Raw genomic sequence first — 16,332 nt, 5'->3', positions numbered from 1 at the left:
AATTTAATAAATTCAGTAAATAAAAATATTGTTAAACTTATATAAAATATATTATTTATATAACTTATATATATATAATTCATTAAATATATGTATATATAGCATATAACGAATCAAATCAGATATATGTTTCTAAAAATATTAATATTTGTGATTTGCTTCATTTTCTATGGATATTGCATATTAGTATTTGCTTTGCTTCTTAGAGTTATGGATATCCGGATTTTCTGTTCGAATCGAAAATGATAACAAATCGAATCAAATTTTATGGATATTTTGTCTCGTCCTACATACATGTGCACATTGATGTGAGAACCTATATAACTAAATATTCACTACAAGTGAGGATTCTAATTCTCTTGGAAGCTGGAATTTTTTTTTTTATATTTCCTTTTACCATCGACCAAATTCTAATGAAATGATTTGTTTTAATAATTTTTTTCTTTTTCTTCAATTATTATCTAGATGTGATTTTATTTTTCATGCATTTAGAAATTATAATATGAAATCATTATTCGACATCATGACTGTTTTAAATTCAAAATAACATGAAACCAAACAAATAAAAATAGATTTTGGTTATCATCGAAAAAAACAAAAACCTCAAGCATTTTAACCGAATAAACAAAATATATATTGATTCAGAATGATAGTTATATTTTAGTATATTAAAAACCCAAAAACTAACCTAAAACCGAAACAATATTTTTTTTCTTTTCTTTTTTTTGAAAAAGGTTTTCATATTTAGATTTGTTTTTAAAATACAAAATACAAGTAGTAAAATAAACATAAGCCCACTAAAGCCTCTAATGGGTCCAATTACATTTCAGAAAGAGCAGAAAAACCCAAAACAGTGGCTCAAACTAGTGGAAACCCTAGCGCCGCACAACCAATCACTGTTGGTGTAGCTACTACGACGAAGGAGAGAACCAACCAGTGACTGAACCACCACCTAGCTCTGAGACGGAAGACACGCCACCGAGAGAGACCCGCAGTCACCGCAGGCGAAGCACTACAAAAGGGTGTTCACTTTAAGGAGCGTGTGGCAGAGCAAGGAGAGAGAGAGAGCAGATTGGCCCTGAAGCCTTAGCCCAAGAACAGCCACCTCCGGCTCTCCGTTCAAGTACCCCCGCTGTCCTCCATAACGGGATCTTACTAGACAGAACCAACGGGTCGGGCAAACTCCACTCTAAAGAATTCTACTGCCGCGTCCACGCCGACTGATGAGAGAACCACCTCACTAAACCTGCAAAAACAAACAACGCAACCACATAGGATCGGAGAGACAACCGAAACAATGAGAAACCCCTGATAAAACGAAAAACTAGAGCCGTCCTCATTGATCCAGAACCGCAGAGTGACCGCCGCTGGAGAACTCTAAAACAAAAAAAAATCCACCGGAAAAACTAGATTCGCCACCAAATCTACTCAGATCCGAAAATAAATCGAGAGGAGATACCCGAGAGAAAATAAATCGAGAAGAGAAAACTCTGCTGGGCATCCCTCGCTGTCACCGACCAGAGGGGTGGAAAACAAAATTGGAAAGTTTGTGGTCAGAAAGAGAAGAGAGAGAGAGGGGAGATAAAAATATCTTAAAACCGAACCGATATCAAGATTAAACATATAAAACATCTTCTTATCTTAAAAAATAACGAAATTAATAATTTTATTATGTGCAAGACGCAGATTATTTCCTAGTTATCTATTATTAGACAATCAAATAAACAGTCTAGATTAAAAACTCAAGTTTAAACTGGTCGAGTGACATCAACTTCATTACTAACAGAATGAAATTCAACACAGACGAGTACATCATGTCCCAAATTAGTTCTTACGACTTACGAGTACTTGATTTGTTGTACAAGTTTTACAATAAGGAAAAAAAGGTAATTACAAAACGTGATTTAAGGATGAGTGGGTCATAGTTTATACAGCAAGGCCACTGGCCTATTGTGTAATAGAGGTTTTGACACACACACACACGAGAATTATTTAAACTGAGATTTGTTTTAAGTGACACAAATTTCAGGTATTTAATCATGCATGTTGATGAACCTTTTTATTTATTAGATATTTAAATAAACATTATTTTATGGCTTTTCTGTAGGATCGGACGTGGCGTGGATGACGGTGAACTCAAAGACACTGTCTGTCTGCCGTTAGAATAAAGGCATTTAATAACAACACATGTTTTAAATGCACTATTTTTTTTTTTGAAAGAATAAATGCACTATTACTAGTAATAAATTTATTTATTTATTGTATCTGCAAACAGCGAATAAAGTCTTTTATAAAGAGAGAGGTCCCCATTGTCTTCCTCGTCACAAAACTCACTTTGCACAGAGACAAGACAGAGAAAGAAAACCCTAATTTTAAGGCAGAAGAGCGATGTCGAGTTCTGCCGAGTATCGGGAATTTTCTGGTCGGAAGTTACAGAAGAAGCCGAGCTTCTCACAGACATGTAGCCGTTTGAGTCGTTATCTCAAGGAGAAGGGTAGCTTCGGAGATCTGAGCTTGGGGATGACATGCAACCCTGACGTCACTGGTAAACCATAGATCTGTTTTTTTTTTTAAAAAAATTTGTTCTGATTCTGGGATTGAATTGAAAACCGGTTTACATGTTGACCGGAAATTGAATCAAATAGAAGAACCGGTTCTGCTTTGGTTATTACTGCATGTCATGTCTCTGTGTGTGTTTCTGAGAGAGATGTTTCTATGTTTGGTTTGTAGGAGTTTTTGCTGTGTCTCGACAGCCAACGATGATGAATCTCTTCCCTTGTGAAGAAGCTTCCCCTACTCAAGACGTTAAACCAACGCATAAGGTTCCTCGGCAGTCAAGCTTTTCTTCTTCCTCTTCCGCTGGAGCCAAGGGAGAAGTCGAGAAGATCATAGAGACTAAGTATGTTTTGTTATCTGTTAAAAACAGTGATAAAGCATCAATCATCTGATCATGTACTATAAGCTAAATTTGACTAACTTATATGTTTAATCTTGAACAGATCTGTGAAGGTGGAGTCTCAATCTGCTCAATTGACCATATTCTACGGTGGACAAGTTATGGTGTTCGATGATTTTCCTGCGGAGAAAGTCAAACAAGTCATTGACTTGGCTAACAAAGGAAGTGATTATGCTCAAAACATAGCCAAGAACCAAAAGGAGATTGCTTCTACCACCCCAAATCCAGTTCCTAGCCTTGCAAAAACTGCAGCAGCACCAGAGCTAGTCCAGACAAACACGTCTTCCTTAGCATGCGGTATATATATTTCTCCGGCCTGTTTGGTTCTGTTTCAGGGCTTTTGGCTTTTAGCTATAGTTAACTAACTTTCTTCTCTGTTTTTGGATTTGTAGAACTTCCAATTGCTAGAAGAGCTTCGCTTCATCGATTCCTGGAGAAGAGAAAGGATAGGTCAGTGCATTTTTTTTTGTGAAAACATTTGCTCCATAATTTAATGTGTTGTTAAAGCAAGTTTCTAAAATATCACACTTGTGACCTTCCTTATAACAGGATTACATCAAAGGCACCGTACCAGATAGACGGTTCAACCGAAGCATCTTCCAGGCCTGACACATCTTGGCTAGGTTCTCAGTAATCTTGACCATCTCTAAAGATTCTGTTGATGCTTCCATCGTTTACAGATATCAAGCTCCTCACTTGTTCATTATTTATATAAAATTGATTTTCACGCCTAGTCGTTTTGTTTGTTCAATGCACCATCAGTAATATCTGTTGTATCAATGTGGTCTTCTATTTTTTTTGTGGGTTTAAACCTATCTGCCGATCTCAACATTTGGTTGCAACTTTTGTAAGAAATATCAGTTCTGTTTTTTTTTTGACGGCTTTAATATCATCTTAATTCAAAATTACCAGCTAGTTGCAATGAATTTTTTTCAGAAATAACTTTTATAGAATATACAGTAAGGTAGTGGAGTAGATCAGACCATGGGAATTCTGGCCCGCGATAGCTTTTAGGTTCGGTCTTGACCGTACAAAACAAAATGTTTGATCCTCCCAGATACAACAAGTTGGTCCAAAAAGATAGATAGAAAGGTGTGTTTGACAACGGACCATATACAACAAGGTGCATATCCAGGGGCATTATTGATTAATTACACCAAGAATCAGGATGATCAAAAACTTTTAATATAGTGTTCTTCAGATCTTAATTTTGTTACAACGCTTTTTTTAGTTTCATCATCATGAGATTAGAGTATTTCCAATTTTACTCTATTTTCAAAATCAAATTTCAACTTTTACTTTCAAAATAGAATAAGATCATAATAACATTCAATACTATTATTTAATTAGTCTACTTAGAAAAGAATAATACATTAGAGATCTTTTTAACCTCAAAACTGACAGGATGCAATATTATATTTTCCAAATATTTTTTTACGTTGAGAAGTATTTAAGTTTGGAATTAAAATGGAAGTACATATACTAAATTTAATATATAACTTTTTCATTAAAAAGTATTTAATACATTATTATATTTACTAAAATACTGGTGATGTATAATAATAATATAAAATATTATAAGATCGTTTTTTTTTCAAAATAAACTGGACATCAAAACTTTTTTTTGTAGGTTAAAAAATAGAATGATAATTGTTTTAAGAAATATATGTAATTCTCTTGAAACTATGATGCTATTCCAAATACGAATATCCCGTTCGATTAGATCTTCTCATTCAAAGACTTCTCCTTTTAAATAAAAAAAATCTCTCCGACAAAATATAAATCTTTCGTGCTTCGTCTAGTGTGTGCGAGGTTCTGTTATAGAGATGGGGAGCTCAACGGAGGAGAAAGTGGTGGCTGTGATCCTTGTCGGTGGTCCGACCAAAGGTAAAACCACTTAAAGACTTTGCCTTTTGTCAATGCCTGTGATATTTCGTTTGATCTCTGTCGAACTCCTTAGATTCAGATTTGTGTGTTTGAGCATAGCCAATACGTTTCCTTCTTGTTAAGACAATTCTGGTCCGAATGATTTACGTGTGTCTGATTCCGTTCTGGATCTTGGATCCACCACAGGTACTCGATTCCGACCATTGTCCCTGAATATTCCAAAGCCTCTGTTTCCCATTGCCGGACAACCAATGGTGCATCACCCTATCTCCGCTTGTAAAAGGGTAAACCTTTGACTTTGACTCTGCCCTGATCTCAAACTTCAGATCAATGCATCATGATCTGTTACTCTCTGCAGATTCCAAACCTAGCTCAAGTTTATCTTGTTGGTTTCTATGAGGAAAGGGAGTTTGCACTTTACGTCTCTGCCATTTCCAATGAACTCAAAGTCCCTGTCAGGTTTTTGATCAAACTCTCTCCTCTTCTTGCATCTCAAGTATCAGTTTTGCTCATCTTTGTTTTGGGGTGGTTTCTGCATTATTAGATATCTGAGGGAAGACAAGCCACATGGTTCTGCTGGTGGGTTGTATCACTTTAGAAACCTAATCATGGAAGATAACCCGGTTTGTATCACTTTTATGAACACCAAAAGTGTTTCTTATTCTTCATATCTGAGTTCTTGTGTGTTTCTTCCTTGCAGTCTCATATCTTCCTACTTAACTGTGATGTTTGCTGCAGCTTCCCCTTGCCTGAGATGCTCGGTATGTACTCTCTCTTTTTTTTTTAATGCGCATTGAAACATCCTTCTTACTCTTGATACTTTGACTCTAACAGAGGCTCATAGGAAATATGGTGGCATTGGAACTCTTCTAGTCATCAAGGTTTGGGATTGAGTATATAAGTTTAGTCTTTTATTTTTTTTAATCAAATGTTGATTCTGTGTTTTGTTTTCTTAGGTCTCTCCTGAATCAGCAAGCCAATTTGGAGAGCTGGTTGCAGATCCAGTTACTAATGAGCTGCTTCATTACACCGAGAAACCAGAAACTTTTGTATGTACTTGTATCACTGAGATGACTTCAGATCTTTAGCATCTTCAAATTCTAATGATTTATCTTGGAACATACAGGTCAGTGACCGTATTAACTGCGGTGTTTATGTATTCACACCTGAAATTTTCACTGCCATAAGAGATGTTTCCTCTCAAAGGAATGACACAGGTAAAAGCAGTCACAAAGATCTTACAACATAGTCTATGCTTCCTTCTCTTAGTAGTACGCAACATCACTTCTTGTTCCCTTTTGTTTTTGCATTAGCGACTCTGAGACGTGTTTCCAGCTATGAAGCTCTTCAACCAGCAACAAGGTTTGTTGATTATCTCTTCATATATAACTGGAATAGCCTTTGAATTTGAATCGATATGTTTTCCACCCTTTTTTATAATAGGATCCCGGCAGATTTTGTTAGACTGGATCAAGACATCCTTTCACCTTTAGCTGGGAAGAAACAGCTCTATACTTACGAGACTATGGATTTTTGGGAGCAGATTAAATCTCCTGGGTATGCCTTTTGCCTTGCCTTTCCATATACTTCTTTTAAGCTTCAAGTAGTGGACACAAATGTTTAGCAGCAACTAGGCCTACGGGTTGGGGTAGTTTGGTTTTTGGTTAGTTTGGTTCAACATAAATTTTACAGAATTAACCCGAAATAAAGTTTGATTCGGTATTGGTTAGTCTGTTTTTTGAAAATTTACCGCCAAAGTTTTTGATTATGGTTATATTTTAGTTTAATTTTGTTAAAATTGTGGATAAATTCGGTTATTTCCGTTTGAAATTTGGTTAGTTTTGTTCGGATTTTTAGCATGGTATGGTTATAATTTTTTTTTTTTTTTAAGAAAGACAAAGTAACCGATTGCTGAACTGAAAACCACAGTTTTTTTTTTTAGAAAACCTACCGAATCGAATAACCGAAAATTTTGGTCGGTGGGTTCAGTTCGGTTCAAAATCGTAGCCTTAGCAGGAACTGAAACAGGGAAAGTGTTATGTCGTTGACTTATGAGTTGACTTTTGCTCAGAATGTCGCTGAGATGCTCGGAACTTTATCTATCCCAGTTCCGGTTAACCTCTCCCCACATGTTGGCTAGTGGTGATGGAACAAAGAGTGCCATAGTGATTGGTGATGTTTACATACATCCTTCTGCAAAAGTACACCCAACTGCAAAGGTAAAAGTAACCCTCTGGTGTTGTCCCTTGTTGAAGCAACTTTTACACTCTGTTTGGTCTATTTTAACAGATTGGTCCCAACGTCTCAATCTCTGCAAATGCTCGTGTTGGACCCGGAGTCAGGCTTATCAGCTGTATCATCCTTGACGACGTTGAGATCATGGTATGTCTTCTTTACATTAATGACTAAACTTCTCTTGAGGTTGACTCTTGAGTGACTGTTTACACAGGAGAATGCAGTGGTGACAAATGCTATCGTCGGTTGGAAATCTTCAATCGGGAGATGGTCCCGTGTCCAGGCATGTTTCTCTCCTCTCCTTATCCTGTTTATGTTTGGTGTGTGCTTTACAATCTTGAACCTGAAGTTATTACTTTGTTGATTACACAGGCTGAGGGAGTCTACAATTCCAAACTTGGAGTTACAATTCTCGGTATTCCTCATTTCATTACAGACAGACAGCAAAATCTACTTATAGACAGAAAGCTAACTTGAAATATATTGTTTCAGGAGACTCGGTGGCAGTTGAAGACGAGGTTGTGGTGACCAGCAGTATTGTTCTTCCAAACAAGACTCTCAACGTCAGTGTTCAAGATGAGATAATCTTGTAATTGGAGAAAAAGGAACCAACCCCAAGGGGAGCCAATACCATCTCCCCCCAAGATTTGATGTTTACTGGTGAACTCATTCACATTTATAATTTACATCCAACTTTGTATCAGATAGTACCATCACCTATACTCGGTCACAGCTACTGTAAAAGGCACTGAAGTTTTGGCTTATGATAGATAATAAAACACTTGTTTAGTTTGGCAGTTTCAAAGACAGTGTTCTGATCCATTCTAATCATAATATTTCCACCCTTCCCTTCTCAACCAATTTGAAGAATCCAGTGCAGATAATGTCTACAAGCTTCTGGAAAGTACCATCAAAATCACAACAGGTCAACTCAAAATTCAAATGTGAGTGACAAGTAACAACACACAAAGCCAAATACATAACTCATTGCTCACAACTTCATTTAAGAACCAATCATTTCCTCTGTTTTTGTTATATCCATATAACCATTTCCTGAATTGAATAATAGAGAACACTGTAACATGGTTTTATTTCTATGTACATGATTCACAGCGTATGTAATGGAATGATATTTTCCGAGATAACCTAAACAAAAACCCACAAAGCTATTGTTCCTGGTGAAACTGGGACACACTAAGGCAACAAACAAAAAAAAAAGAGAAAAACCTATTGACGTTTCATTGAAACTCTCTTTTCTCCATAATCTTCTTTCTCTCTCGATCTTTTAAGCACTATCATTAAGTGCTTGAAACGATGAAGACAAAGGGATTGGGTCACCACCACGTCGCTGGAAACTCACTTCTCCGCTGTTACCACTTGTCTGCTTCTCATACTTCTTCCTGCAACCTGGGCAAACTCGGGTGCTTTCATTGATATTGTTATAGCAGAAGAGACACATCTTATACTCGCAAGAAGCACATTGTTCGAAGAGTAGATCCGTTGCATCCATCTTTTCAGCGCAAAGGGGACAAAGACCACCTTCTTTCTCCCCATCGGTAGCCTTTTCTTCTGGTGAAGGAGGTTCTGGCTTTTCAGTTGTAGAAGTAGACTTGTTGTTACTCTCGCTTGGATCTTCTTCTTCGTTGAACATGCTTAAGGCGTCGCTGTAATCATCATCGCTATAGTTGCCAGAGAGAACAACAGTCTCATCGTCGTCTTCAACAGTCCCTAACATCATAACAAACAAGACATCAACATTCATTCATTCATTCACAAGATTGTTGATCAAGAACTGCAAATGAAATCAAGTTTCTCCACGTCAGACATACGTTGTTGACGGCGAGCACCATCAACCTTGCACTCATGTTTCAGCTTCCTTAACATATTCGCCTGCAATCATCAAAGAGTCAACAAACATACAACATCCCATGACGACGATTCGCAACAAGAATTCTCCTAGAAACTATTCAAGAATCACGATGAAACTACGAGTATCTCTTCGCAGTCGAGTGGGAAAGCTCACCTTTCGTTTCTTGAAGACATCTCTCGTGATCGGAGAGCCATGAGAGAGTTGAGAATCGTCGGTGATGGAATCAGCAACCATGACTATCGAAAGAAGAAAGAACACCGACGCACTCGCTCACAGAGTTGTAGTGTTGAAGAAGTAGCAAAGCCCTAATCGGAGAAAGAGAGAGAGAGAGAGAGAGGGAGAGATGGAGAACTGAAACTGAAACTGCTCTGGCTACGTTCCTTGTGACCCAAGCCTCTCTGACTCTTGTGTGTGTGTATTATATATAAACACGGTTATGCTCATTCAGAAAAGTTCACCCCGGTTTGATTGTGTAGTCACGTAGGTTTACTCCGGTTTGATTGTGTATTTGCGTAGCGTTACGCCTGCTGTTTTTTTGATTGGTCATTATTATGGCGAAAACGACGTCGTGTCGCTGGAGTGTGACTGTGAGTTATATATGGCTTTTTGCCCTACCGATTCAACCTTGCACTGCAAGGCATAAGACTGAGTTTTTCCATTACTATTACAAGGTACTTCTCCTGAATATATGACCATATTATTTTGTTTCTATTATATTTTAAAATTGTCTTACATTAATCTTTTTTTTTTGCTTAACAGTTTTACATAATCTTAAAGTGTGATATAATAATTTGCTGTGTTGCCAAGCCGCTGTAGAGGAAGTTAAATGGTCATCTTATTTATATGCAGAAGCGATGTTCCAAGCTGTCAACTAAGTAGCCAACTTTTGTTTTTTTTAACACAACCATTTCTAACCCATCCCTATTTTCATTTATATATATACCACTCGTTTTTTGTCAACCTATTTTTATATTTTCTTTTTAAATAGAAAATCTCTATCATAAAGGTGGATTTGCTCTAATGTATGCTTCTATAATAGAATTTCTCTATTTATAAAAAAAATAGAGACAAAAATGTTATTTTCATCTCTAAATATAGAGACAAAAAGTAGTATTCCTCTATATTTTTCTCTAAAATAGAAAAACTCTATTATAAAGCCATACATTAGACCATCTCCAACTCATCTCTATTTCTATCTTTATATTTTCTTCTAAAATGGAGAAATTCTATTATAGAGGTGGATTTTCTCCAATGTATGCCTCTATAATAGAATTTCTCTATTTATAGGAGAAAATATAGAGATATGATATTATCACCTCATATGATATTTTCACCTCTAAATATAGAGACAAAAAATATTTCTCTATATTTTTGTCTAAAATAGATGAACTCTATTATAGATGCATGCATTCGAGCAGTTCTACCTCTATAATAGAGATTTCTATTTTAGAAGAAAATATAAAAGTATACATTGGAGATGCACTTAGATAAAATCCATCTCTATAATTGAAATTTCAATTTTAGAAAAAAATATTGAGACATACATTGGAGCAAAACCAACTAATTCTTTTTTTTAATGGAATCATTAGTCAGACCAACGATTTTGCAGCCATAGATTAATTTGTTCATTCATATGTCTTTCTGCTTACTATTACTGCATGAGATTTTTGGAATAAACATTTCTTAAAAACCTTAACAAAATTTTCATATTTTTGGGGTTTGTATTGTAAAAAGTCTCTACAAATTTTGGAGATCAATGATTCAAGGTTAATGTTTAATTAAAAAAAAACCATTGCATACCCAATATATCGTGATATGTTCAATTCATACCCGACTTATACCACCGTGCAAAAACACACCTGAAGTTTCAAAAATTTTAAATAACACACATGTTGTTTGTCTTTTTGGCGAAATCATATACCAGTCGCCACATGATCAGCTGCTATGTCATCTAATTTTGCTGATGTAGATACTACCACAGCTAATTTTGCTAATAAAAATGCCACGTCTACAAAAAATTCTTAAAAAATAAAAATATTAATGTAAAATTTATAAATTTATATTATTTAGTAAAATTAACAAAAATTAATTAAATAATAAATTTTAATCTTATATGAGAGAGATATTCGTAACACATCGGGTTCGGTCAGTTTTGTATCATATTCTAGAATCTATAAAGTAACCATATATCGTTCAGATTTGGGTTATATCGGATCGGTTCGGATAACCTGAATTAAAATCTAAAAGTTAAAAGAAAAACATAAGAAATATATACTTATGAAGCAACAATAACATTGAATTTGAATCACTACAACATATATACAACTCTTATAAGGACGGTATTGTGATAGGATCCGAAATTTACGAATATATCTCTTACATAAGATTAAAAAATATTTACTTGATTCTTTTTGTCAATTTTACTAAATAATATAAATTTATAAATTAAATTTTCTAAAAAAATATTTTTACAAACTATTTTGTTTTTTTTTTAAGATTTTTATTTTGCACATGTGGCATTCTCGTCTGCAAAATTGGCTGACATAACATCTACATCATTAAAATTATATGACATGACATTTGTTGTGGCGACTGATGTATGATTTCGCCATAAAGATAAAGAACATTTATGTAATTTGAAATTTTCGAGAGTTGAAGTATGTTTTTGCACGGTGGTATAAGTCGGGTTTGAATTAAACATATTGTGATATGTTGGTTACGAAATGACCATTTTTCCGGCTCTGGTCCTGATCTAAATGCTTATGTAATATATTATTGAAGCTTCAGTTACAAATGCAAAGGATCTATCAGTCAAGATTCTCTAGTTGAAGCTCTAGTGTTTGCTTATGACCTCATCTGATTCTCGGTCACTATCTCCGACTCCACATCTAACATATTGCACACCAATGACGCACTGGTCTGAGTTTAAATTGGAACATAACAACTCCACCCAGAATAAAAAGAAACTGGTCATCGTGCAAAACTCTTCTTGTTCTTCTCCTCTCTATATATCTCATATTTGTGTATATTTTCGGATTTTGGAAACGTCACTCAAGCTACTCATCCAAATTGCTAAAAAGAAAGTAGACAGGAAAGCTCTTCCTTAGTGCTTCACACACTACACTAGTACACTTAGGTCTCCACTTTGTGTGCATAAAAGTAATGGTGGCTTTGCTTTCTAACCGATGTTAGTGCCTTGTGTGTTCCTGTTGTCTTCCAAAAACTATGGGTATATAGTTCTTCCAAAACTATGGGTATAAATCTTTAAATTTATTCCTATGAATCTAAAATCAAATAAATAATGACATTATATAAATCTAATCATTTGCTTATACGTCAAATCACATCCTAACGTTCTTCTAAAAGAATTCACATAGTCGAATTAGTTCCTAACACCGTCTTATGACTAATTTTAGACAATAAATCCGACTAACATATCATATTTTTGGTTAAAAATCATTTTGGTTTATAAACTTTATATATAACTGTGTACATTTAGTTTCCTGATATTATTGTATGTTGAAATTAAAAGTTAAAATTTTTAAAGGAATTACTTGTAACGTCTTTTAAGAAAAACCCATAGATCAACAAGATATGGTTCTTTATAAAAATAAAGTACAATGGTTTAGCTGTAAAAATATATTATAAGAGCAGAGAGTACACAGAATCATTTCAGAAGGTGACTATTTTTCTAAGATCAAGTTGCATGCGCTTAGGAGGGGACATTGAGTTGACCTGATTGGTATAGTACACTATAAACCTACACTTTTATCATGTTAAAGCACCATCGATGTAATTGTATTTAACTGTGTACAGAGACATGCAGGTAACTAATAAAGACAAATTAGACACGTGGCATATAATACCATCATAGCAGCTACAACATGTAATTGTTTAACAAAGGAACCACCTGCCTTTTGGCTTATAAAACTCATCAAGAAGGCATTTCACACACACCACACCACTCCATTGCTATTGCTCTGTACTTTTGATTCCTTGCGGTGAAAGAGGGAGCGCGTGGAATATCATGGCCGACGGTAGTAACACGGTCGCGTGCGGCATAAGTAAAGAGATTATGCTGTTCGGTGTTAGGGTTGTGCTTGACCCTATGAGAAAGAGCGTGAGTTTGAACAACTTGTCTGATTATAAGCAGACGGATGAGATCCTAAAGATCGGTGGCGAGGATGGAGATAGACAAGATAAGAACAAAACCAACTCCTGTTACGCTTCCGCGGATGAAGCTGTTCCGGTTTCTTCTAATCGTGAGAGGAAACGAGGTACTGTCCAAATCTGTTTCTAATCTTCGGACATGTTTTTGAGCAGTCGACTGATAAAAATAGAGTTTGTATGTTCTTGTTTTTTCCAAACAGGAGTCCCATGGAGTGAGGAAGAGCACAAGCTGTTCTTGCTTGGGCTGGAGAAAGTAGGAAAAGGAAATTGGAAAGGAATATCTCAAAAATTTGTCAAGACCAGAACGTCTACTCAAGTAGCTAGTCATGCTCAGAAATACTTTCTCCGGCGAAGTAATCTCAACCGTCGCCGCCGGAGAAGATCTAGCCTTTTTGACATGACAATTCCTACGGTAAATATTTAATAATCGTCTTGTCACTCTAGTGACTTACTCAGATGATTCACCTTGAAGCTAGTGGTAGGTCAAAAATTTTTTTTTTAACAAATATTTGCTTGGCTTTTTCATAAAAGGTCATGCCCATGGAAGAAGTGCAGGAGAACACATCACAACCATCTTCTCTTGTACCAGAAGTTAACCTGGTCCCATTTACTTTGCAAGCTAGTCCTGAACCGATCTCTCTCAGCCTCTCACTAGCCTTATCCAATATAAATGAGCCATCTTCTTCTTCTTCTTCTTCTTCAAGACATTCAGCATTCAACACCATTGGAGTCGCTTAATGCAAATCCCAAAAGGTGAATCTGCAACACACACACACATCTTGTTTGTTTCTCTCTTGTACAGATAAGACTTGACTTTGTTGTATTTTAATCAAATTTATGTATTTGGCTGAAAAGATGTGTAGTAAAGAAGAATAATAGACTTAGGAGTTTGAAGAATTGTAAGTGTGTTTTTAGGGTTTCCACCACCTTCATCTTTTCTGTTTTTTTTTTTCCTTACATGTTTGGAAGTTGTTGTAATACTATCTGGTATGGTTTGTTTCATTCATGTTCTCTCAGTCAAAATCATAGTCTTAGTTGCTTCTCCATGTGGCCATCTCAATCAATCTTTGGTGATTCATGGGGGTTTATAATAAGATATCTGGTTTTTCAGGATAAGATATTTGTAGGATTTGTAGATTATTCATTATCTTGAATGATTCCAATATGTCACATTTTATTGGTCACTTCTATTATAGTGGAGCTTTTTCATTACCCATCAAAAATCCAGATTCTTTTTATAAATTTTTAGTGTGGGATGATTAGGTACATTACCTGTTTCCTAACCAAATAATCTTCCAATCACAGAACATGATCCCCATTCACTAATCAACCAATCTTACAACAGCATACATACATGTATGAGTCAAATGTGTGTGTGTGTGTGTTGGCATGTCCTCTGTTTCTTTCGTGTACAGTTGTATTCAGTCTCCCAGCCCATAAATAGAAACACATTCATAAACAAAACAAAAAGAGTGTGCGAGAGATCTTCTTGCTCAATTTGATCTCGTATAATTATTCAACTGCTCTGTATCTTCTATCGAAGCCCACACTAAAAAGACCCACTTATGATCCATTAAGAAGTCTCAATAGTTTATGACTTTATGTATTAGGGTTTCTAGATTGATATAAATATGTTGTTAGATGTTCTTTGGTTGGAATTTTGGCTGCCTATAGTTGCAGCCTTCTTTAAACTTTTTATGAGATCAATCAAACTGTTTTAGATTCTTGGTGACAACTTACAAATCCTTTATGTTCTTTATTTCTCTGTATAATAAAGCTCATTTGAGCTATCATCAATAAGTCTTTCAGACACAAATCTATCATTTATAAAATATTCACATCTTCTAGTTCTTGTTTCTGCTTCTGGCCTTTCTATCAAACCAATACGCTAGATTCTCCGATCTCAACACTCCTTGTCTCCTCTGCACAAGGATCGACCACGTTCTTGTCCCTAGAGACTCTCATTTCTATTACAATGTCTCAATCTGCGACTCTCATAAGAAGAAAGTCTCTTCCCTTGCTTATTGTCATGTCCACAAGAAACTCTCTGAGATCAAACATATGTGTGAAGGTTGTCTTCTCTCTTTCGCCACCCAGAAAGAATCTGACTGTGATACTTATAAGTCTCTCATTGGGATCTCACACAAAGATCTTGAACTTCTCATTGATGATGAACGAGACCTTCCCTTGGCGCTCAAGAAAGAGGAAAATTTTGTTCAGACAACAAATCATCTGGTTGCTTGCAAAACAAGCAACAACAACACTGAAAACGACAGCTTGAAACAACATTGTTCCTCTTGTAGAAAACTATTAAAGACAAAATCTGAGAAGTTTTCAAAGAACAACACTTCTTTCTTTGCTCCTGCTCCTGCTTCTTCTCCTAGGGTTTCACACAACAAAGTTTCTGAAAAAGAATCTGAGTTTAAGGATCTGGATGTGGACAGAACACCGAGTTTTGTAAGATGGAGGTAACAAGCTCTTTGGTATTCCTGTGTCTGATTCCTCGCAAAAATGTCCACGATGGTCCGTACGAGCTCTCAGGAAATCACCTTTATATAAGACATCGCTGATTCAAACGGTGAATCCATCCTTCATCAGCTCAAGAATGAGGTTCGCTTGGACAAGAAGTCACTGATAGATTTGTATATGGAGTTAGTTGAAGAGAGAAGTGCTTCAGCTGTTGGAGCCAAGAAGATTTGGCAAAGAGGGAAAAGGAAGTGAAGGAACTTGAAGCTTACGTACAGAGAGAGATATATGGATGATGACGCCTCAAGAGAAGAGTTTCTTGAGGAACACGGTATTTCTAGGGCAGATTGCGATTGCCAAGAGACCAAACCAGTCTCTGATATTCCAGTTTGTTCTTCAAATCATGCCAAAACATCGATCAAAATGGTCTTGTAATACCGAAGAATCGAGTGTTTTAGTACAAATGAAAAGTTTAGAGGACTGGACTTCAGAAAGAGGTATGAGTTTAAGAATATTACTCTAGGTTATGTGTTCTTTATCTATTCTGACCTAAAAAGCCTTTTTATCTGTGTTGTTGTGATGAAACTAAGCAGGCAATGTAAGCAAAGAAGGGATAGTAAAAGAGCTTTGAGAGATCACAGAGAGGCTAAGTGCTCTTAAGTCAAATGGTGAACTGTTGAAACATATTGCAGATGTTTTAAATGTTAGTGAAGGAGAAGCAATTCCAGTGCAGATATCTCAAAATTTG

General features: G+C 35.8%; 4 protein-coding genes and 1 pseudogene across 4 annotated transcripts; 4 read left to right on the top strand and 1 right to left on the bottom strand.

Annotated features, from left to right (window-relative positions):
- Nucleotides 1-2,284: 2,284 nt before the first annotated feature.
- LOC103852925 (protein TIFY 10B) lies at nucleotides 2,285-3,864 on the top strand. Its single transcript, XM_009129821.3, has 5 exons — nucleotides 2,285-2,545; nucleotides 2,731-2,899; nucleotides 3,000-3,253; nucleotides 3,349-3,406; nucleotides 3,506-3,864. The coding sequence occupies exons 1-5, from the start codon at nucleotides 2,389-2,391 to the stop codon at nucleotides 3,588-3,590; spliced, it is 723 nt and encodes a 240-aa protein (XP_009128069.1). The 5' UTR covers nucleotides 2,285-2,388; the 3' UTR covers nucleotides 3,591-3,864.
- A 725-nt stretch (nucleotides 3,865-4,589) lies between these two features.
- On the top strand, nucleotides 4,590-7,883 carry LOC103852926 (mannose-1-phosphate guanyltransferase alpha). Its single transcript, XM_009129822.3, has 15 exons — nucleotides 4,590-4,843; nucleotides 5,030-5,127; nucleotides 5,202-5,302; nucleotides 5,388-5,466; nucleotides 5,544-5,604; nucleotides 5,678-5,724; nucleotides 5,800-5,892; nucleotides 5,970-6,060; nucleotides 6,157-6,205; nucleotides 6,287-6,400; nucleotides 6,915-7,062; nucleotides 7,133-7,225; nucleotides 7,293-7,361; nucleotides 7,451-7,493; nucleotides 7,571-7,883. The coding sequence occupies exons 1-15, from the start codon at nucleotides 4,783-4,785 to the stop codon at nucleotides 7,669-7,671; spliced, it is 1,248 nt and encodes a 415-aa protein (XP_009128070.1). The 5' UTR covers nucleotides 4,590-4,782; the 3' UTR covers nucleotides 7,672-7,883.
- LOC103853412 lies at nucleotides 7,625-11,153 on the bottom strand. Its single transcript, XM_009130325.3, has 3 exons — nucleotides 9,102-11,153; nucleotides 8,908-8,968; nucleotides 7,625-8,806 (listed from the first exon to the last, which is right to left on the bottom strand). The coding sequence occupies exons 1-3, from the start codon at nucleotides 9,180-9,182 to the stop codon at nucleotides 8,364-8,366; spliced, it is 585 nt and encodes a 194-aa protein (XP_009128573.1). The 5' UTR covers nucleotides 9,183-11,153; the 3' UTR covers nucleotides 7,625-8,363.
- Nucleotides 11,154-11,250: 97 nt separating this feature from the next.
- Nucleotides 11,251-14,853, top strand: LOC103852923 (transcription factor MYB1R1). The gene is made up of 3 exons (XM_009129818.3): nucleotides 11,251-13,225; nucleotides 13,319-13,530; nucleotides 13,650-14,853. Exons 1-3 carry the CDS (start codon nucleotides 12,976-12,978, stop codon nucleotides 13,854-13,856), a joined length of 669 nt encoding a protein of 222 aa, XP_009128066.1. The 5' UTR covers nucleotides 11,251-12,975; the 3' UTR covers nucleotides 13,857-14,853.
- Nucleotides 14,473-16,302, top strand: LOC103853411 (annotated as a pseudogene).
- Nucleotides 16,303-16,332: the final 30 nt, after the last annotated feature.

This window comes from Brassica rapa, chromosome A02 (genome assembly GCF_000309985.2).
Source record: "Brassica rapa cultivar Chiifu-401-42 chromosome A02, CAAS_Brap_v3.01, whole genome shotgun sequence".
NCBI classification, from domain to species: domain Eukaryota; kingdom Viridiplantae; phylum Streptophyta; class Magnoliopsida; order Brassicales; family Brassicaceae; genus Brassica; species Brassica rapa.
Note: the sequence above shows the minus strand (reverse complement) of the source record. Positions and strands in the feature narration are given on the sequence as shown.